We start from the raw sequence: 24,732 nt of genomic DNA, 5'->3' as shown, positions 1-24,732 counted from the left end.
GAATATTTGAAATCAATCCGGCACGCTGGCAAGGAAAAAAAAATAACGATGAAAGAAAAAAAGGCGGAACCTACAATGAATACACACGCAACCGCGGTCTGTTGAATGATATATTATATGTTTCTCTACAAAACAAACCAACAAAAAAAAAAAAAAACGTTATGAGTCGTCTCAAATGAAATTGCACGCTTATCATACATTGCTTTTTTTTCTGATTAATGATAATGATACCAACAACCATGTTAATAATTACAGTCATAATAAGAGTATTAAACATCACTAAGAACGCCAGTTAACTCACTCCCCTTCCATACTCCGATCACTCGATGGGATGAAATTCTTCTCAAGAGTGGAAACACAGTTACTCCATCTTGTGATCCACGTGGCGATTGCACTTATATACTGTCATTATGTTGTCTTCTTCTTGTTTGTTTTCAAAAAATGCATATTGTCATGGCAACCAAACGGGCGAGTTGTCTTTTGAGGTCAAAGTTCAAACCGAGTCAAAAACCAGGTCCAACCTGGAAGGAAAACGTAGTTTCCTCCAGGTTAATACTGTGGGTGATGCGGGTGCGGATGAGGGATGTGGTGGTCTAACCAGGGACCAGGGTGTGGCTGCGGGAAGTCGTCATGGAAACCAGCTGGTGGGGGTGGAGGCGGGGGCGTGATGACACCGATGTCGCCGCCGGGGTTGACCACGGCTCGCATGGCCTCGCCGAGACCATGACTGGCCCCGCTCATGATGCCAGGCATACCCGCCGCCTCGGTGAACGGGATTCCGGGCATGGTTCCAGGCGACTGTTGGACGGGCAGTGTCGGGGAGGGGTTGTTGACCGGGTAGCCGTTCGAGACGGCAGGAGTGGTGGGCAGAGGCGAAAGAAAGGACTCGCACGAGTTGATGAACGAACCGTTGTTGGAGACGACTGGTGGCACAGGGGGGCGGTCGTTGGGGTACGGAAGGCCGTGATCGGGCATACCGGGAGAATGATCTGTAAATATCATCGAGGGGAAAGATAAATTGACAGACTGTAACTACTATGCAGACACATTCTATCGCGGCTTTCTGCTATTCTTTAACAAATTTGACTACGAACAGAATCTAGCAAACTACAAGCTGCAATTTAGCATTTTGACCATGAAAGACTCTTTCGAAATGGAATGATAAAAGAAAGTACGACCTCTGCATCACAGCTTGAATGCATGACATTAACGAAGTTGCAATATTGTTAAATTATAGCATTATTGTCATCGATAAGTTTGTATCCCTAAGGGTTCTTCAAGAGAGAGTCCTACTATATGACCCTTGAGATCAGACTATAAAAGTTAAACGCGCTAAGATTCAAAGTTCACTTTCTGACAATAGGCCACTGATGTACCGCTTTTAACTGGAATTAAAGTCAGCGTGAGGTCTTGAAACAACTCCTCTAAGAATTAGATAATCTTTCTCTTTATCAAAAGAAGAGAACGAGATTATTTCACTCAATTTTGGAGGAGAGACATGTACCTCGTGAATAAGGAAAGTGTTTGACTAACCGTCGAAGTCCGTCTGGTCGCCAATCTCCGACGGTTCGAGCTTGACGGGCGAGGCGAGCGGCTCCGGCCCACTAGCCGGACTGCTGGCGTCATTCACCCGCTTGATGTTGCGGAAGTAGTGACCCCATCTTTGTCGATTGGCATCCTTCTTCAGCCGCTTTTCCTTGGCGCGACGATTCTGAAACCAGACCTGGTGGATTGGAGGAGAGAATTGATTGTTACTTTGTAATGATGGAGAACAGGGGGAAAATCTGAGTTGTTATTGCTCTGTGCTTTTATATATCGATCGAAAGACGAAAAGTAGACCAAACGGTGTCCTCATTATAATTTCTGGTGTTAGAATGTTTCCTTTGAATGACAAGGTCACAAGAACGAGGACAGACGTATCATTACCATGGTTACCTCAAACGATCAAAAGACAAGACGTCTCGTAACTATGATATCGCTCCATAAGCCGCGGAATGGAATGGGAGCAGGCGTATGGTTGCCATAGCAACCTCATAAAAGCCCTCCCCATTAGTATCAGACAACTTTGTCTGCATTCCCGCCCTAAAACGTGACAAACGGAACATGCAGGGTGTTAAACGTGAATGTTAATAAGCCTACAACGCTGCTCTTAGAAAGAGTGTGAAAGCAAGACACTCAAATAAAGTGAACGATGCCCTTTTTTTTAGATTTCATTGTATTGAGCCAATCTATATTCTCCTATAGGAACAAGATCTTTATATCAAAGCGGTATCAACCAGAGGCTTGTAGTCTTTTCTATTATGATGGAATTAGGATGAAATGAACTTTGTGCTATTGTCATGTACCTTATGTATTAATTCATCCTCACATTATGTGAAGATTGTTTGTGTACTGATGATGCGCAGTGGACAATGGTGGATATGATGATGATGATGATGATGATGATGATGATGATGAGGGTGAGGAGGAGGATTATAATGTGTTGATGAGGATGATGACGATTGTGGTGGTGGGGTTGGTGGTGGTGGTGATGATGATGATGATGATGATGATAGTAATGATTATCATGATTTTGAAGATATGACATAAGTGATGACTGAGCGATGCTCCTATTTAGTTCCTGAGCTAGCAGCTTGATATGGGGAGATCTGTATTTTTACAGTATTCATTTAGCAGTTCGCTCTGTAATTTGACTGAAAGTGTCTACTTTACGCGGCTGATGATTATGTTCTACGTATGATGGAAAATAGGACAGCTAGAATAAAACCGCTAATACATAGAGCTAGACCCATGGAAGGCCGGCAGCACTACGATCGTACAGCAGAACAATTTCAGGCATCTTGTCTTGTATATATACGGATGGAAAATGAAAACAACAAGAAACTTCCCAATTTTACCGTCTGGCATTTTCAGAAAGAAAGATAATAATATACTAGTAATGCATTCATGATTGTGTTGACAATCTCGTCTCCAGTTTGACTAGTTCCCTCTTGGGCATTGAATTATACGACGTGTATAAGCTCACCTGTACCACCCTCATATCCAGACCGGTCTCCTGCGCGAGTTGTTCTCGGACGTGCCTGGCAGGTTTGGGACTATTGGAGTATGCGTTCTTCAGAGTCTCCAGTTGCTTGGCTGTGATCGTCGTGCGAGGGCGCTTGTTACTGTTATCCATCTCAAGTTCTGTGACACAAGAGAGGAAGACAAAAGAACGGACAAACACGCAGGTAATTACGATTGCTTATGGGATACAGGAGATGGACAAGGCTGTATTTCCTGATCTCTTTTTCACTCTAATTTCATCTTGTGCAGGAGTCTTTCGTTGTGTACGACTTAAACCAGTGAAGCGAGGGAGCAATTTGTAGTCAATCCATTCGGGTGTCATCAACTTCAAATTTTGCATTAATGCAATTGATCGTTGACAATAGGTTGGCAGGCGGATGACTGGGAGGGAGAAAGACAGAGATGGGGGGGGGGGGGTGAGAGGGATGGAAGAGGAGTTTTGTCGTGAAGGTGCTACACACTGATGGCGCAACAAGTTTCATTATCACCCGTTGTGTGGGAGAGCATTAAGAGGAGATGGTCCTTGATAGTATGCAGAAATGAACAACTGTAGCGAATGACTGAAGATGAGTCCTCTTTGCGGGAATGGCTTTTGGTATGGGGCCAGTGGGAGGGGGTAAGGGGCAATTATCAATATGAGATGATAGAGATATGATGGGACGACCATTCAGCGGCGCGTGTAAAAGCTTCGCACTGGCGCGAATCGACACGCTCTCGCGGGACCACAATGGACGTATAAATCATTGAGAAAGCGCGCGGGAAGGGGAACGCGTAGACGAGCTACCCCGTCACGCGTCGTTAGTCAAGCACGCATTTCCCCTGTCATCTTCCTTATTCATTCCCGCCCTTTTTGCGCCCTGCCACAGCGTTTGAATACACTCAGGAGCAGACGATGAGCTCCTCGTTCCCAGCGTAGCAATCATTGAACGCTGCTTCCCAGAGAGCGCACGACAAGGGGTGAGGTGGGGAGCGACAAGTGTGCAACTTTACAAATATATCGATGCAATGACAAGAGATGGTGGTAATATCAGCAAAATAATAATAAAGGGAGACAGAGAGAGAGAAAAAAAGACTGGCTGACAGACGGGGGGGGGGGGGGGGGGTGGAGACAGAGGAGCAGGGATTACTGACGGTAATCGGACGGCCATGATTCCAACACTGACATTTGGGCAAGCTCATCGAGCCGGCTATGACAAATGGTCATTACCTTTTCATGAGTCTGCCATTTTATGGCATGAATATTCTATGGCGACATCGGTGCTTTCAAACTTGCCTTTCGCTTGTCACTCCCCCTCCCTCGCTCTTCCTCTCTCATCATCTTTTCATTTTCATTATTGCTACGTGTTTGTCTCCCCCTCTGGCTCTTGACAGATGTGTATGGGGGGGGGGGGGGAGACAACTTGTTACTTTGGTGGACCATTTTCCACTACCAACTAACGACGGAATCACTGGTGTGGTAATATGTAACACTTTTTTCTCTTTCTCCCTCTCAAACTGAATTTTGTAACAGACTACTTGTTGATTTATTCCGTAAAGTAAGTGGAGCGATTGACTTTTAAAAAGAATCCCGTTCGGGAACCGCGTAGGCCTATCAAATATTGACTTTAAAATGGACAGTTGTAACTCTGGCTTACATATTCATGTACAAAACTGCATCAGACTCGTTATCCTATTAGCCATATAATACCACTGAAATTTCCCGCGCAACGCTTTTTTAATTCATGATACAGAAAGGCAGAAAGGGATGTTAATGGGTTTATATTTTCGGCAGTCATGGTATTTGACGAGACGTCGTGGTTAATTTAGGGCGACAAAAGCCGCGAGCTTTTCCATCAAAAGAAGTGTTGATAAATAAAATAGTGAATTTATGATAATCGTCTGCAAATTTGGACTGTTATCTAGACACTAAAGCGTGGAGCATGATGTTACAGGAAATTTTGAAATACTTTAATGGGGAAATTACATCGGGCGGAAGGAACGAAGACACTCTCATAGAGGAAGTAAAACGAAGGAGGCCTACATCTTAAGCAACACTCAATGCATACTTAGAAATCCATTTGTAATATTTACTAAACGTATGAACACCTACATCTTATATCTACAAGACGGATGAAAATAGTATATCTTGCGTCATCCACGGGATCAGAAGGTGACTACCACAATACAATGTATGATTGAGATTCAATGGCAAACATTCACCAACATTATTACACTAGCTGCTGTCAGGTATTGAGTATCGTTAAAAGTAGGAAGCTTCTATGCTCACTTATTAATCATAAACACATTTACGACGAACGTATTGTATAAAACTCCTATTCAGACGTTTCGTTCTAAATGATCAAGAATAAGTTTCTTGATTTAAGATATAAATTGGTATAGCATGTTCTCTTTTGGCATCTACGGTCAAAGAAGGAAATGATCTACTAAGGACCGAGGGTGCATGGCTACCGTTAATGCTATTTACAACAAGCTTTTGATCAACGCATTCGGACGTGAGAAAACAGTCTGATGAGCTTGCGAAAATGTTCAGACTTTAGTTTAGCTTCTGAGGGACTAAAAGGTATCCCCAGCGTGCACACCACAAGGGGGCTGACTCCAAGGGAAAGGATGTATTGTGCCTCAGGGGATCTAGAGCTGCCCTTCATTAGGAGACTAATGAATGTGATTGTAGAGCGCATCCATCGAGTGTCGTTTTAATTATCATTAGTTCCATCGGCACCGGTTGCCATTAGTTGCACATGCTGAGACTCGGGAACATTGTCGCTTCTGAATTTCCTCACATTACGGGCAAATGATTCTATTCAGATTAAGGCGAAGTATTCCACCTCTAACAAACCAGATAAATATCGCACAAAAACCTAGAAGGTACCGCGCGTGTGGTGTGCGTAGAGAGTAACATACACCATAAAGACACTCATAAAACTTACAAGACACGTCAGTATCCAAAAGTGAACATTTAAATAATTGAATACAGGGAGGCGAGTAATGTTTATCTCTTTCATTTTGCACGTATACACGTCATAAGAGCATCAATCTCCAATTCAAGTAAACGGTTGGTGATCGGTCTTGGCGGTTTCGTAAAACCCCGACAAAAAGTGGTCCTATCATACGCATTTCGGAAACCTGGCATATTCTTGATATTATCGTACATACATTATCTATCTCGAATAACACCAATTCATATAAATTGCTCAGCTAGATTTATAAGAACGGGGGCTTGAAAATATATATGGTGATTTATATAGTAATTAAACCAGTGATAATAGTGAGCTTTATATAACATGAAAAGTCGTAACAAGTAATTACAATTGTTTCTTTGGAAATTAAATACCTTGTGCGGTGGATTCTTGTATGACTCGAACGTCTATTGAGACAAAACACAGATAAGGCAAACCGTTAAAAATGCACTCGGTATTGTCATTGTAGTTTTGAGTGAATTTGTGTCTAAAAGATTGGATTTCAACACATCAATTACGCTCTTACATCATAGAAAATATCTTTTTAAAAAGTACATAGAGAATCCTTTTTTCCGATTTATCAAAGGGCTCATATTGTAATTAGATTTGCAATTAATTTACGCTGCCACACTTGGAGTAACTCTGGTAACAACTTTAACCCTCATGGCTGATTTATTTATTATTTTTTGCTTTCCTAACTACTGCCAGAGTAACCGTAATTATTGCAACACTTACGATATTTGTAACATTTTTACTTTATGGACAGAGCCCTTTTTGTAAATCTTATTGTAAAATTGTCTTGATAAGTCAGACAGCATAACCCTTAAAAGATTGTTTAAAAATCCGGATTTTCTTCAGATGAACACCTTACAGTTTACAAAACACATTGCATTGGAGAAATCGAGAGAGCCGCATCTCGTTATAGATGTAAAAGATATGTTTTAGGGGGAAAAAAAGCCCCACACAGAAATACGGGAGAGGTCTGTTGGATTTTACGCATTAGTGGGTCTGTCACTTATATTCATTCAATTCAGGAGCAATTGTATCCACATAGACAGTCAACATGTGGATTAATCGATTCCATGGAGAAACAAATGACAAGTCTTCCGTGATCTTTATCATCACCGACGACAACACGATCACCTTGATGATTTCGGTTCCGTGCGAGCGCACGACAGAATTACTCATAAGAAACGAAGTAACGACGAAGCGACGATCATTTACGAAAGTGCATTTTGGCTACAGCGGAACCTCAGCAGAAGTGTGGGAACCAATTCACACCCACTGGTCGTATGACAGGGAGCACAAAAATATAATTTCCGTGGGAAATTTTGCCCATATTTCGGGGAAGACATATGCCCGATCTGTTTTCCTGTTTCCTTGCTCATCGTACGCGGAGTAAACGGAGCGAATCGTTGGCACAAAAGGGGGCAAGTAGCAATAAAACTGGGGCATGAGTTGTTTCGCGGGATCGCTGTGTTCAGTAGCAAGCCGTTTCGAAGACTTTCTCATCGTTGTCGCAGCCTCGTAACAAAAGGGCGCCACGGAGGAATGCGTGCGCACGATTAAGTAATTGCAAAATTCGGGGTAAGTATAGCGAAGCCGTCTCCATGGCAACAACAGTCTGTGTTGTAGGCATTAATGAGTTAGCCCACTTGTTTAGTAATATTATGATTGGCGCAGCTTACCACTGAGTTTAATAAGGATATTTTGTCTCTACTGATTACTCTCAAGCCAATGATTGGCCTGGACTTAAGTTGGGACATTTTTTTTCCTTTTTCTTTAAAGAAAGGGATAGTTCAAAATTCTTCTCGCCGAATCCGCTCCATTCGCGCCAAACAGAGAGTAATTATGAATTTAGCTCCAAAGCATCGCCATGATGAGAAGCAACTGTAGGGCTTCGATTGTTTGCATATCAGTCAATAACCTTTTCAGAAGGAAACAAAACGAGGTAACACTTTTCCCACGGCTTCCAAATGAGTTGGTTGCAAAAAGACAGAGTGAGAGGGAAATACGATATCAGTGATCGGAAATAATATTTCTCGAAGGCATGTTAAACTTCTCAGCTCAGTCTTGTCTTTGTAAGATTTTAAAGGAACGATCACTGTTCTGTTTGTTTCACTTTACTCGTCTAAGTAACTACAATATGAACATGGATTTGAGTCTTACTTGACAGTATAAAAACCACTGATTAAAGACTACCAGTGGTTCGCCTTGCTTGATAATTTCAGAACACATGTGGGATGAGTGAAAATTTCGCCGTAAATTTATGCATGGAGTACATAACGCCTGACGTCTGACATTTTTACCTCTACAGTTCTCACCGCTGGTATTTTCACTTGCGACATCTTCTAGCTTTAGGTTTGTATTACTGTCATTTTATTTATTTTTTTTTAAACTCAGGGTTAATTGTTAACCTGTCGTATCTTTATCTGGCACCAGATGAAAAGCACGTTATATATTTAACGCATATATTCAATGAAAGCTATAATATTCAGACAATGTAACGTGATAAAACCGATGAGTTTATCATTCCCACCCTCCTATCTAACTCACCCATCAATCCTTAACTTGAAAACTTCACTACAAACGGCGGTTCGACTTGGTGAAATTGAGTGAACATGACTACACCTCAAGTATAATTGTAAACCCGTTATGTCGCTATATCTTGTTCTCTTACGGTTTTGAATCAATTCAGCAACTTTAATTTATTCCTAGACTAGTATCAATAACTTGTTATGTTATCATTTCATTAGTCATTCTTATTGCAAGATGAATTCAAATCCTCGTGATAAGATATGGTTAAGACACTTTAAGGCACAGCAATGTAAACCTGCATTTCATCGACGGTCAATTAATTTCCCTTGGCCAGATTTGTTTGTTTAAACGTCTGCTGACGAGCAAGCGGAGGACACGGGGAACTGCCAATTCGAAATCCAATTTGAAATATAAAGTTTTGAAAGATGAAACATCGTGAAAAGATGACAGCAGAAGACAGGAGAAGGGAAGGTGAAGAAAGAAGTAAAGTTTTATGTATAACTGGAATGTATGTATACATCTATATCTCTAGCTATGTTTTTATGTGTACACATAAACAGGTAGATACAGATGATATAGATAGAGAGATAGATAGATAGATAGATAGATAGAGAGGGAGAGGATAAGATACAATATTTAGTTAGATAGATAAATAAATAGTCAAGTGAATACATGAGACTGCTCTATGATGAGACTCGCACTCTGTCAACTAACCTCGTGCTTTGGCCGCCTCGTAGTCTCCCTTACAGACCAACTTGTTGTCAGTCATCAGGAAGAATTCGTCCCCCGTAGAGAGCTGTCTGGTACAGATGATACAGCAGAAGCAGTGAAGATGGTACACATTATCCAGGGCGCGCCGGACGATCTCTGTCGGTGCGATGCCCTTCTCGCACGACGCGCACTTTGTGCCGAATCGCCTGTCGATGACAAGGAATGACGTCATTAAAATATTGTTCGCAAAATCCAAGAGTCACGATAATGACTATGGGTCAAGGCACACATTGAAAGTGTGGCTGTTAGTAAATGTAATAGAACATCTCATCTTCGAATGATCGTGATTCGATTAATTATCATTCGTTCGAGAATTCTGACCAAAACTATACGAGATACCACAAACTGCCAAAAACAAAATTCGAAATCCCCTAAACATCAAATTCTCTATAACAGACACGCTCTGTAGACTATAATACATGTTATCCTATTTGCCAAGTTGAGGTGAATTAAAGGAAATCCTGGACGGCCTAAAAATGTTTCTACCTCCAACTACCGTCTGCTAGGATGTAGAAGTGTATAGAAAACGGTCACTTTTCACATTCTTTCTTTTTCCCTCCTGAGTTCGTTCCACAAGCCGCTCATCAGATTAATGACAGACAAGCAAAGATGGAGCAGCGATGTCTCCGAGTGTTTTGTTAACCTTTCATTTTATATCTTTTGAGTCTTGATGAATCTGGCTGCTGATTGAAGATAAAAACAAATCCGGATCAAAAGGTTAATGACGAGGACCCCCTTGCGTTCACAACATTCATCGAGAAAGCCCGAACACAAACGACCTATTTCAACTTTGTTGAGGTTTCCCGTTGACAGCAACCACGAGAGTTCATTGACATCACCAAAATGGCTGTTGGCTTTCAGCGTCGAAATAAGATTTCTTAAGGTGTCATTGACCCCTTCTGGACTAGAAAACCCTCTAACCACTTCAAAATATATTGGGGCCACTTACAACAAGGAATTAAGACGCAGAGTCTGATCTCGATCAGGATTTAGGGGAAAATTTCGCGCGGCACATGGCGAACACATGCTTTCGCGCCTCGCCGCTGCTTCAATTAACACAGATAGTCTGCGCGTAATTCGAGGAGGTTGAACTTTTGGACGAACGATGCGCTGACGCAATTGTCTTTGTTCGTGTAGAGATACGGACACACTGTCGGTATGCCAAAACTCTTAATCTTTCTTTCTTTCTTGATATTAAGCCGGCAAAACACATTCTCACAGCCGTGTTTATTGATAAAACGGACTCCTAGCGCCTGAACTGAGTCTTCTGTATCTCTCTTGTGCAATAATATACTTGATCGAATGACGCTTTATTCTGATTTTGTAAAGATTATGCTCAGATTTCTAATCAACACGGCGTCAAACGATTTGTAGTGTCCAAAAGGATCCTACACAACTATCATTGTTATCAATTATTATCTATTTGACATGTCATGGTCTGAGGAATTCAAACAAACAATAGAACGTGAAAATGGAAAGTTTATGCGACTTTTGCATCTGCTATTGATGACTACTACTTGCTACTACTATACTAACTACTACTACTATTATACTGCTACCTATTACTACCTCTATACTGCTGCGACTATTACTACTACTACTACTGACTACTACTACTACTACTACTACTACTACTACTTGGCCTACTACTGCAACTGCATCAAATATAAATACACACAGACATACATACAAAACACACTCTCTCTCTCACGCGCGCACACACACACATACACACACAAACACAAACACACATCAAGTATAGAGCTACCGTCTTTGATCATGAGAACGCACTCACGGGGAGGTAGATAACCTCACGTGTGACACACCGTACAGACACGACTCGGGCGGCGCCACTGTACCACTCGGGCGGCGCCACTGTACGACGCGGTGGCGCCACTGCCAGCTGGAGTGCTAGGCAAATGAGGGGCTCAGTACCGTAGGGCTGGCACAGCAGAAGAAAAAAAAAGTTCCTCCGGTGGGCGTTTTCATTTAATTCCATAAAGAGAACAACAACAAAAAAATCACCGTGAAGCTCGTCCATTTGTGTTGCGTCTTTTGAAGACAGTGACACGATGAAGTAAGAGAGAGAGAGAAGAGAGAATAGATAGGCAGAGTTAAGAGAGGAGAAACGTAAGTGTAATGTCTCGATAATAAGGCTTATTTCGCCCCGAGGGGTGCTGGTCGCGTCATGGGAATTAGGGCGCTGCCCCAAACGAGTCCCGCCCGGATCGCATCCCACACACCATAGCAGGTTGCCATGACTCCGGGCGACAGAATGGATTTCTCCTCCCGTACACCAGGAGCACCGTGGCATTTCTACACACCAGTCAGTCAGCAGGTCTAGCCGCGGGTCAGGTGATGCTCGCACGGTAAGAGACCGGGACACACTCCCATGATTCATTCATTTTACACATTATAGTCAGGAAAGAAATCGGCTACTGGGAGAGGAATAGTAATATAGGGCTGTTACTCTGACTCTGTCACCAAATCATGCTTAACGCTTTCTTCTCATTCTTCCCTCGTTTTTTCCTTCCCTCTTCCCCATCCTCTCTCTCTCACACACACACACACGCACACACACACACACACACACACTCACTAACATGAACACATACTATCTGAGATGAGAGCGGCCCATCACTTTTGGCGTAACCATGGCGATGGTACTTACTTGAAGAAGTCTTCTTTGCAGAACACGCCGCCATCCCGTGAGAAGCAGCGATCGGTCAGCTGAGCGTTACAGTCGACGCATCGGAGGCATTTAGCATGCCAGGCTCGATCCACGACCTTGAGTATGAATCGATCGAGGATCGGGTGATCACAGCCCGCACAAAGAGAAATCGATTCTGAGCAGAAGGGAGATGAAAATATACGCCCTGTGATGATTTTAGACATTTCTGCTAAGTACTTCATTATTACAATTTCTGATAAGAAAAAAAAAAACACGTCTTATTTCTTTAGTGGAATTCAAAGCATTAGCATAAATCAATACATTACATGGGAAAGTAAACTTATACAAAGAAAGGATGTCTCCAAAATATATGAGGGGGGGTATAAACCGGATGACTGACACAAGCTATATCACTATCAAAATTCTTAAAGCGAACTATTAATCGTTTTAATGATTTTCTAGTATCAAGTGTTAACACACAATGCCATGTTGGGAATATTAGTATCAGTATAGTGCTGAATATTATTATTGTCTGATATATGTGTGAGTGTGTATGTGTGTGTGTGTGTGTGTGCGTGTACACACACAAGGATTATTACTCACATCGTATACATGCACACATACAAATAATTAGACATAACCATGATAACATGACACCTCTAGCTTTGAACCTCATTACACACAGCAATAGTCAGGGAGAATAACAAATGCGAAGGACAGTTTCATCTAGAAAAGCACTGAAACGCCGTTTGTATCATTATGCATGAGATAGTTATCGTAGTGGGTCTTATTACGCTTTGTCAACCCGTCCATATAATAGCCTGCGTTTGCCATCGAGTATCAGTGAGTGTGGTGAATGAGCATCACGTAATCTTTGAGCAAAAAAGACGCAATGTACTGGGAAGAGTTACTGTTTGAGTGCAGATATATTCGAAATGAGTTTTGTTGGTGGTGGTGCTGTTGCTGTTATTGTTGTTGTTGTTGTGGTTTGAAAAGCAGATCGCATCATCCTCACGAGAACAGACTAAAGGAGAGTATAGATAAGAGCAGAAAACAAACTCTTGTGCAATATCTGGTCATGAATCTGAGGAGTTCTGCTGTTGATGGATACAAAATTATTTCCACGAATGCATAGGTATATAGCTGATACAAAATTAATCGAATTTCTCTCGAATCATGCCATACAAAGCAAAATCCTTAGATTCTAGTCGAAGACGTAGAGAGGAACAAAATAGCCCATACACATTCTTTCCACTGAGAAATGATGTAAAGCTAATGATATTTAAAAGATTATTTGAAAGTGTGATATAAGTCTTTCTTGTTGTTGGACCACTGTCTCTGTAGATAAAAACGTAATGAGATTCCTAATGACGCACTGGAAACGAGAAGCCATTTTTTGCTTCATTACCCAGTGCTTTCTCTCTTTCCTATGTATATGTTACGAATAATCCCCGGGAAAATAGTCAGCGTTGACCTACGACATTGTATGCGAAGCGGAGAGGAAGATCTATCAGCAGTAGAATTCATCAAGCGAAAAAATTTGTTTGGACGTCAGCACATTAAAATAGGGGAAAACATAAGAATTAGAAACTTAACTTCAAAATGTTTAAGATATATATAAGTCATCTCTTTAAAATCATCTAGGAAAATATATAAACACACAATCAACCTATACCGTTTTTGTGTATGAAACAAAACTTCTTACTAGTGTTTGCTAGCTGAAATTGTTACCCAAATATTTTTGACAAGTTTAAAGCAAAAAAAAAAAAAAAGCCTTTTTTGAAGTGTGCAATCTTTGAATAAACATCATTACACATTTGGGAGTCATTTTATACCTATTCAAATTCCAAAGCAAACATGGATGTCAAATTGTAATTTACAAATTGTCAAGCGTTGATGAGCGAGTGGCAGACGTAAACGTAATTTTGTATAACACTTTCCTACAGATCAATTTCAAAGCAGATTTCTTTATCTATCACGTTGCATTATGGTATATTAGTCACACGAAACTCGCTAGACACAAAGTGTATAAAAATGTATATCAAAGATGAAAACAACCATCCGGAAGACAGCTTTATATAATAAAGTTTAAGTAATCATGTTATATTGGCATTGTTTATTTCATGAGATTAGTTGCACTACTCGTAATACATTTGACATTCATGCAGTGATAGATTTCTCGTGAAGGTTTTCTATTTTGATAAAATTCGCTTTTCATCACAACACGTCTATCATAATATCTGCTTCGTCTATGCAGTAACTCTGTTATCAATTTACTGATCTCAACGTCGAAAATCACATGTTAAAGCCCTTTCGAACCATATGTATTGGAATGAAATCATGATGTAGATGTATTCATCCATAAGTTAATACAATAACATTTGAGCAGTGCACCCTATAAAATCTCGATTCATATGGTTTTCTCTTAATCGCTTAAACGTACTCATTCTGTGTTGAACTACGCTTTACTTTGAGCAAAATTTGTGAATCAACGTGTCAACTTGTACAAATAAAATTTCATGTGCATAAAAAAGCTATTCAGAAAAAAAAAGTTTCTACAACGTTAAAATATTCAACTACCAATTTACCTTGATCACGTTTGTGACTCAACGTGTCAACTTGAAAAAACAAAATTTCATGTTCATAACGATAGCTATTCAGAAAAAAAGAAGTTTCAGAACATTAACAGTCAAGATAAAATTTGTATTTCTTACAATAAAAAAAATCATACGCAATCAGTAGACATTATCTTAATTTTTGTGCTTTAAATCAAGACAACAACAAAAAGAAACCTTTGCTGGAACTGTTGCAATTCAACATATAACTTCTTGTCTGCATTATTCATGTCTTTTTGTAATTCCAATTCAAATTGATTTATTCGCCCATCAATCACTTTGAAAAGATGAGAGTGTGTAAGTAGAGGTACATCCTATAAACATGAGCTTGATGTAATAAGACCTTACAATAAAGAAGCAAAAGGCAAAGGAAAAAGAGACAATTAGAACCAGAATATTTGAAATTCTTACAACCAACAGATATAAATGTATTGCACCAGACCTCAAAATCATACAAGAAAACATTACAATGAATAGATGTAAACATTTCTATCAATGTTTGTATATGGCATGTATTATATGTAAATTAAGAATATGAAAATACTGATATAAAGATATTCACGGCCCTGTTTTATGAAGAGTTAAAATTGATCATATAGTTTTTTTCAACTGTAAGTCTATGGCAGCCTGTGTGGTAAGGTAATTTAAAATCGATTTCATCTTTTGGTAAAACGGGGCCCGTACGGATCTTATATCCAAACCAATAAAAAAGAAAGCTTTGTGACTTGGGGACGCAGTCTAAGCTTAGAGAAGATGTATTCTGCGCAGAAAGATACTATTAGGAAAACTTTTATTATTTTTTGAAAGTAACCCAAAGGGAATTAATATTAAGTCAACAGTATAAAAAGTTAAGCAAAGCGAAAAAAAGCATTGAAAAATTGTTGATGTATCATGAAGTAAAATAATTTCTCTCAATATAACTCGATTCATATATATATATATATATATATATATATATATATAAGTATTGCAATGAAGATGCAAATGGTAAATTACGTTCCTTACTTATTCTAAATACCCGCGGTTACTTAAGTTATATTATGACTTGCTTTAAAAGAAAATGTATCTCTTGTAAATACGAAATATGTTTATTATATGTATATACTGAAAAAGAAGATCCGTTTGTATTTTGAGTGCAGATTCATCTCTATCAAATTGGTAGTTTGCATTGTGTATAGTGCATATAGTCGCGAGTGTCCCTATCTAATATCCTAATTGCTTATCTAATCAAATTTTCTTAATTAGATTAGCTCGAGAGTTCGATGTATTGATAAAACCGCCGCGCGCACTGACTACTTGCGTCGCCGGCGACGGAGGTACTCTCTGCCCGGTTGTCATGGCGGCGAGTGGACCCGCTGAAAGCCTCGATCCGACGCCTCTGTGGGAGAATCTTTCTCCCGACATGGAGGCGCGTTCGGCAAACGGACTAGCTTACATCTTCCAACGAAATAACGCACAATACTACCTTTATTTCCCACTTTTGAAGACGCATTCACTGCATGCTTGTTCCCAAGTGCTAACATTACAGATTATCAATTTATCATTAGTGTCATTCTAAATTTAGCATCCAACAAAGAAGGAGTAGCTGACAACCGCACGTCGGGTGAATCAATGTTAAAGATTTATAACAATTCCGCTTATTTACATCTTAAGTGACAACTTAACAGTTTGTTCGAGCTGTTGACTAGCCCATTGTTTGTCTTAAAATGCTCTTTTTTTTTCTTTTTTTTTTGATAATCCTGCCTGATATGTGACAACATGTTCAGTGTGCAAATAATTGATCTTCACAATCGATATTCTTTTAATCCCTTCATGACACAGTCGAAATTTCAAAATGCCTAATATGAATCCTGAATCAAATCGCGAGTAAATCAGATTCTTTTTATTTAAGCTATGTACGCGCAATGTGAAAAGAAATCCATAAATATATCAGAAATACATGTGAGAAAATAAAAAAAAATAACTAGAATTTACGTTACTGAAATTCCACAAATATTTCAGAAAGAGCGAAATGAGGAAATTAAGGAGGAAATTAAGTAAAACTGTGTACAAGAGTGTAGGCTCGAATCTATCGGAATATCTCCTTCACAACAATGGTTGTAACATGTTATCATCCATTAGATACAGTTGATGCCTGAACATTCGTTTCACATGAATTTTACATAAATTATTACATTGACAAAGTAAACATACATAACTTTCAGTTACAACACAAAGCAACACTAGAATATGAAATAAGACCAAAAACAAAAACAAAAAGAATAGAGAGGGAGAAGAAAAAATAGCATTCATTGCATTTCTTTTCAGATGATGCGCAAAGAAGGTTCCAAATGTGAGAAATGAAGCAAGAAAAGAGGGAAATGAGGAAAAACACCTCTTTGCAGTGTGTACGGGCGAACAAACATGAAAAGGAGCGGGTTATGTGCGAGGCGGAGGAAGAAGATAATTTTGCGCGGGTACATCTACTCGCTGAGGAGGCAAATTCAATTCAGAGAGAAGGAAAATCGAGTTATGATGTATATAGGAATTGGCTCGGAACGGGGCTAAATAAGATCATCTCTCGCTCAGCTACTCCTGATGAGATTAGCGCCCGATGCTCGCCTCTCCGATTTCCAAGTCAATCTTCAAAGTCAAAGTTGCCATGAGGATGGATTTTATTCAAAGAAATAAAAGTGTATAACAATGCATTTTTTTTCTCCTCAGACAAAGTAAGATTCATCGAGGCACGAAAATAGGAAAAAGGAGAAAAACGAGGTGAGGGAAGGATTAAGTTAAAGGAGTTTTTATTTGAATGGGAGGAATGATCCTAAATATGGCATGCGGATGAATCGATTAGGGTTAGAGTCAGGTGAAGAAGAGGATTAGCCGTGATGGAAGAGGTGGGAGTAATAGGTTTGATTGGTAGACGAGATGACACGAGGTAAGGCCCAGTTTGGGACTTTGGATCCGTGCTAAACCCGACTGCACTAATTCATTACGACGGGTTGGTACTGATGATATGAGTCGACCGTCGGGTTACGAGGGGACCAAACACAGACAATTAAGAAAATTAGTTTTTTGAGATTGAATGCGTGTGTGTGTTTCTTACTCTGTTCTTGGTAGGAGTCGGTGCTCGCCTGTGGCATGTTGCGCTCTATCTGTAGCGGCCCACCGAGATAAACGTCCTGTTTCATGACACCACTAGCCCCGTTTTCTTCCCGCTCCACCAAACTTTGCGTTTCGCCGCTCTGGCCCGGGTGACGATGATGATGTGCTGCCTGGATGCCCGCTGCGAGAGTCCGCGGGCTCGCCGTCTTTCTGGAGTTGATGCTGCCTGGAGAATGAAGTGGAGAATGGTGTGAGGGAGAGAGGGAAAGAGGAGACGGGAGAGAGATGAGGAGAGCTGAGGCGCGGGCCGGTGGGGAAGGCACGTGCGTGCGGAGACTATCGCTTTGTAGCCAGTTTCTGCTCTGGTACGATTTTTGGCTAGCAGACGACACGGCAGTGGAACACGCGTGAAGTCCAGAAATTAACCGAGCCGCTGCCCGTGGTGGCGTGCGCACGCGACAATCACACGTCATTTTCACTTTCTTAACTCCCCATTGGCTTAGAGGGAGGGAAGGCGTGGCGAGGGGGCCAATCAGGGAGCGAGAATCCCTTGTGACAGCCACCATTTCAGCTTCGCTCTCCACAAAGCACAAATTTTGCAATTCCTACGCCCAGAGGATGTTCCTTCCATTCCCCTCTGAGCAGAGTTTCACGTTTACGAAGAGTAAACAAAAGGCTAAAAATTCTGCCACTTGCTTTTGTCACTTTGGTCAAATATTTTTCCCCAAGTACTACGCTCTATTCATTTCAGAAAGACTGAAAACAAACATATTCATATAGATAGATACATAAATAGATAGACAGACAAAGGTATAGATAGAAGAGTAGATAGACAGATCACCAATAGGTATATGCCTGATTCGTGTGTTCGTGTTCACGCAGTGTACTCTAAAATTTTGAAACCAAATATAATTACATTCTCAAACAACAAATTGTACCTCTCTATCTTCGTTTTGTTTTATTTTCTTGTAATGAAAAGAAAATAAGTATGTGAAAGGGAAACAAAAAGTTGTCAGCTGAGTGAATTGAGTGAAACAGATCCATGCATTCAATTGAACCAAGTATCTAACTCACGACATATCTTACTCACGACAGATCTGTAATGTATTTGTTGTTACAAAAGCAACTGGAAAACATGCATTAGGTAATAATACATGACCGTTATTGTTTAAATATATCGCTCCTAGCGTCTGATAGTATTTACCAATATCACTAAAATATTCAAATGTCATTATTCTATTTTCATATATGTTATCTTATTATATTGATGCAACTTTTGATATTTCTTTGCCCGGTTGCATAAAACTATAGGAACTGTAATGAAAATTGATGGTACATCTGCAGTCACATGGTAACTCCCGAAGCAACACTTTTATGGCCAGTCAAAGCCAGGAAACCTCTGATAGTCAGGTAGCTATCATTGATTTGCAGTGTTACCATTCAGTGTAAAGTTACCATGGTATTTTATTTTCATTTGGGCCTTTAGCTTTAAACGCAATTATTCAAAGTGTTATGCAATTCTGTGGGCTTCTTGCTTGTGGAAAATGTCTTAACAGTTTCTGGAAGAGGTTTTGAGAGGGATAGTGATGGTCACATTGACGATAACATACTTTATAGACCAGATTCATTAAGTTCCATAGAAAGTAAATAATTGATACTTTAAATATCCACACAGGAATTTCCCTCTGGCTTTATTGAATAAGGGCAGCAGTCGCCTTCATCTCCATTTCACATACTAATTGTTATTCAGAAATCTTGTTTTTTTAAACATTTTGGGAACCATTTCATGGTATTTTTAGTTGATATTTGTAATCATGATTAATTGTTTTTCTTGAACCTGCGACCGCCGCTGCGCTGACTGACGATCATATCCATCAGAATATTCATGATGAATGGGTTGAAACCAAAGTCAAGGACAATGATGGGACCTTCATGGATTGTGACGTCACTGAATGTCTTTGTTTTCTTGGATTACAGACACTGTCAATTCCTTTCACACTTTAACCGCAGGAATCCTCGGTACAAGACCTTACAGGTTTGATGTTGACGTGTGATGTTAAGACGTAATACGAAATTGATTGTACGAAAAGAGATATACAACCTGTACATCTGTATCCGTCTAATGCAGGCTGCCTACCCTCGCGTGAAGTCTCGCGCGTATACGTGCGCGCGCCATCTCTTTGTGAAGAGCTGCGAATGATTGTGATGTCATCCGGGTAGTGTTTCGTCATCTTACCCCAACGATCGCCGTCTTTTACAGAATTCTTTTGTATGAAGTCTGAGATCGTATGAATTCATACAAAAGAGAATAAATGATGTGTTCTTGTGCATCATACGTACGTTTGTCCTCATTTTTCTATTCTAGTTTTTCCTCGTTAATGAATATGTGAGCGTGTGTGTATAATGCGTTGTGCGTGTTATGTGAAACGTCTCCACTACAAGCTTTTGATTCCTTTTTTCGTTCACTTTCTATATTGTTTACAGCGGGTGATTATGATTATTAAGTGTACGTCATGTTGTCCAGGATCAATCATCTTTGCACTCGTTAGTGCATAGATACATAATATAATTGCCAATAATGCGGTTTTACTAGAATGTATTTCATCAAAGGCAGGAATAAATGAGTCATGATTATAACTTGGAAAAAAGAACTTGGATGGTAATAACTTGTCTATTGATGCAGGGTAGTGTTTAAAACAGTGACTCATACATATTGGAATAAAATTTTTGTTGATTCTCAAAAAAAAAAAGAACTTAAAACACTACAAGGAGGATGGCTTTAAGGTGCTAAATGTTAAATAGCATCCATACACTTCTAATTGAGATACAAAGCTGGAAGATGACTAAGGGGACTTTCCAAATACCACAACATGAACAGAAAATTGAAGTTCACAAAGTTTGGATCTTCAAGTATCATGATTCTTTTTTTTTTCGAGGCTTCTCAACGCGTCGTGACGGTAGCAGGTTTGATACAATCAATTCCAATTCCCTCCTCCCCCCCCCCCCTTCTCTCCCCTTTTCCCCTCAACCTCCAATCCACATCGTAATGAAGTGTCCATACGAATCAACCAATCATAGACCGTTTCGGTAATGTTTTCAAATTCTATGCATGCTTTGTTCACAAAAGTTGCACATAACAACCACAAAGTTTGTCGGGGCATGATGCCCTACCTAGCAACATCTGCTAATGGAATTCTGTCTCAGGAATTTAGTCTTAAGAACTTAGTTGGAGGGAGCAGGTGAATTAAAAGATTCGTTACTAGGATGTAGGAAATGAAACATCCATGAATTGTTGATATACACCACAGAAACAGCATATTCTTGTGAAATTAGTTTCTTGACAAGCACGCAGTGAAAGAAGCGGTGATTATTTACCGCCTGCATGACTCAAATCCAGACGCAGGCAGAACAGACGCGGGCACACATATCTAGTCATAGACTGAAAATAAAGTTCATGGAACTAACCAATTCATCCGAGAATAGCCAAGAATTTCATTTCTTATGATTCAGTACGGACATGGTGTGGATTGTGAGAGGTAAGAATACCAGGGCAGATCACAGCTCTTTTGCATAAGTCATCGCGTTTCGTCTACTGAAGACGCCACTTCTCTCCCATCGTCGTGCAGCTATGGAGCTAAACAATCAGTTCCCGACCGGAATCTCGCTCCAGGAATACGAGGAGAAAGGAGGATGAGGCTTGAAATATCAAGGGGATCTTCCCTCGTCCCGTCGGGTTAACAAGGCAAGGTGTCAATTGACGAAAACTCCGATGAAACTGCCTGGTGTAATTCACCCTTCGTCGATGTTTATTGGTGGCGGCCGCTTGCACGGCGCACTGCCGTTCTTCGTCGGCCACATGAATTACGACGACAATCCGCGTTATATGCAATCATCTCCCCCCTCTTATGTCCCCCTTCTCTCTCCCTTTCTCTCTCTCTCTCCCTCTGTTTTATCTCTCCATCTATCCATCTCTCTGTCACTTCGCTGTAAGTCTGGAACTATTAGCATTTTCTCAAAATAGACACTGCTTTTTTCCACTCTGCAAAATGGATGGGTAAAGCCAATTTCCTAAGTGGGGCGCCTCGTTCATGTATGTTCCCCTCCTCTCCTAATGTAAATATCATATGCTTAAAACTGTTTATATGTATATAACACAATATGGGAATATTCACGAGGTTTGGTAGAACATGAGGAAAGGCTTACATATGTGTCCAGAGGTTACATTTTGTTTCATTGGAATGCAGTGTTCCTGAGATGAGAAGGAAAATGCGCATCGGATGAAGAGATAACAGGAAATCGAATGCAAAACAAGACGTGCCTTGGGCTGGCTATCTGCTCTTATTTGCCTGCAAGCAGGAAGGTCAGGCCGAAGCCGTGGTGACGGAGTGGTAGGACATCAATCAGACAAACCAGTCTGGGCATCTATGCTAATGAGGTCCGACTTCCATAAGAAAAGATGCGCGGCAAGTCTCATCTTGACTAGAAAAAGATGTTTTATAGCAGGGCTTCAATTCTATACGTACAGTCGGTCATTTAGAAACTGTTTTTATTCAGGATAAAGTCGAATAATCATATAGACTTGCATTTATATTTCGAGAAGTTGACAATTTTTTTTTTTAATTCTGGGGCTGTCTGCACCAGTTTCATACATCATGATGGCGTTTGGAGGGAGAAGTAACCAGTTTTCAAATAGGTTATGACGTTTTGTGTTAGTTTATCAACAGGAGGCATAGGGATTGACGGATTAGTTTTGTTCTGTTTTGCTTTAAAGATCAGGTGGCTTGTCAGTGACAGAAATATACTCTGCCACTAGCATTCTTATGACTAGGGTTGCAACCATTGGCTTCATTTTTTCTCGTTCTCTCTCTTTGTTTCCGCCATTTTATTTTACCATTATTCAATTCCACTGTCCATGATTCTGTCATACAAACTGCGTGATACTAATATTCAACCATATTTACACTATTAAAGCTCACAAGTCTTAGCCATGAAAGGTTGAGCTAGAGGGAGTGAGGGAGAGAGAGAGAGAGAGAAAGAGAGAGACAGAGAGAGAGAGAGAGATAAAACAGAAGAGAGAGAGAGAGGTAGAGAGAGGAAAGAAAAAAAACCGATAGGCCAGGACAGTTTCGCAAAGAGTGATCTTGGGTTACATTAAACGTTTCTGTGAAAATTAGACGTCATTAAGACGTTAGATTCTTGGAAGCTTGCTTGGAAGCACCAAGGTATAGGTGATAAATTTGTCAAGTAGGGCGTACCAAAGGCGTGTATCCTATATCCTGAAAACCGTGTCTAGTTAGAGTACTTCAAGAATTTTTGTACAAGTAACCTTAAATAGTCAATTTGCAATCAAGTATTATAATTCATCTGCAGAGTCTAAACTGAAATCCCTATTCCCATTCCCCTCGTCACCAAAAAGATAGGTTTTTGACAATAATAATGCAAAATATATAGCAGAACATATCAACACATATGAAGAATAACACGCGTTTCCACACACCAAAACTCGATTGGTATAGTTTTTCGCGTTAAAGAATAAGCTATTAGCCTTGTCCATGATTTATACTGCCCCCACATACTCAATTAGACTTTAACTTTTTGTACCAGACGTTTAGCAGGATTTTTCGAAGTTCGTATCACTCGTGAGCAAGCTTTTAAATTTGCACTATTTTTTTCAGTTGATAGTGCTGTACTCATACAAGCTTAGATCAAATTGCTATGTATGAAAACGTTAGAAGTCTTGCATGAATTATTTCGCACGATTTGTTAAACATCTATCGGTTATCATGGCACTACCGTGATATTCGACATTTCTAAACTTCGGGAAAAATCACGATGCCGTATTAAACAGAGAAACAGGTTATCACAATGGTATACCATGCTAGATTGTGGTAGGGTAAATGTTTGTGTCAAGTACTTTAGAAAGTATGGTCTGCAATCATTGCGGTCTGCGGAAAACATTTCAAAGGCATTCTGTTCGGTATCATCTATATGCAGACGACATACAAGTTTTTGTATCTTTTCCACCACATCAAATCCAAGCATCTCATGCACTGCGCTGTCTAGAAAATTGCATCATTGATATTGATGCTTGGATGAGGTCTAACTCATTGTTTCTAAACCACAGCAAGTGTGAATTTATCCTTTTTGGTTCTAACTCTCATTTGAATAAGTTGGATATTAATTGTATTTCGATTGTAGGTAATGATATTCCTCTGTCAAAGTCATGTCGCAATCTGGGTGTTATGTTTGACTCTCACATGGCTATGTCTGATCAAATCACCAACATTTCTAAATCAGTCCGTTATCAATTGCGCAATATTGGTTTTATTCGCAAGTATTTGACTCGCTCTGCCACGGAAAAAACTTGTTCATGCACTTATTTCTTCACGCCTTGATTTCGGTAATGGTTTGTTTTTCAATCTACCAAACTCGCAAATTGCCCCAAAAAAGCTACAAAATGCCGCTGCACGTATTGTTTCTTTGTCAAGTAAACGCAGTCATATCACACCTATCCTGAAGAGTCTTCATTGGTTGCCTGTACAGGAGCGTATTCGGTTTAAGATACTTCTTTTGGTTTATCACGTTATTGAGGGAACAGCTCCTGATTACAATGTTTGTTTGTTTCGTCAATACCAACCTTCACGAACTCTTCGATCCTCAACTTCAGGTCTTTTACATATTCCGTTTTCTAGGAAATCTTGGGGGGAACGAGCTTTCGCTCACGCTGGGCCAACACTGTGGAATTCACTTCCTCGTGAGCTGAAAGACTCAAGCTCTATAACATCTTTCAGGAGTAATTTAAAATCCTATTTGTTTAGCAGTGCATTTTGAAGACCAGTGTCTTTTGAAGACAGACTTTCATGTCTTTTTTTTTCTGCTTCTTCATCTTCTTCTATTACGGTGATGTACTTGTATCTTCAGTCTGTTTGCTTTGATGTACATGAGCATTTAATCAAAGTGGAGAACGGCGCTATAGAAATTGTATGTATTATTATTATTATTATCATTATTATTATTGAGGTGGTATGGA

At 40.1% G+C, this 24,732-nt stretch overlaps 1 protein-coding gene across 1 annotated transcript; it reads right to left on the bottom strand.

Moving 5' to 3' along the window:
• Window positions 1–549: 549 nt before the first annotated feature.
• LOC139733373 (LIM/homeobox protein Lhx3-like) lies at window positions 550–17,996 on the bottom strand. The gene is made up of 6 exons (XM_071644208.1): window positions 17,704–17,996; window positions 12,001–12,175; window positions 9,273–9,475; window positions 3,026–3,183; window positions 1,534–1,723; window positions 550–989 (listed from the first exon to the last, which is right to left on the bottom strand). Exons 1-6 carry the CDS (start codon window positions 17,786–17,788, stop codon window positions 550–552), a joined length of 1,251 nt encoding a protein of 416 aa, XP_071500309.1. The 5' UTR covers window positions 17,789–17,996.
• Between the last annotated feature and the right edge of the window lie 6,736 nt (window positions 17,997–24,732).

Source organism: Diadema antillarum, unplaced genomic scaffold, assembly GCF_040938485.1.
Source record: "Diadema antillarum isolate AM-2024a unplaced genomic scaffold, OU_Dant_1.0 seq00000472_RagTag, whole genome shotgun sequence".
NCBI lineage: Eukaryota > Metazoa > Echinodermata > Echinoidea > Diadematoida > Diadematidae > Diadema > Diadema antillarum.
Note: the sequence above shows the minus strand (reverse complement) of the source record. Positions and strands in the feature narration are given on the sequence as shown.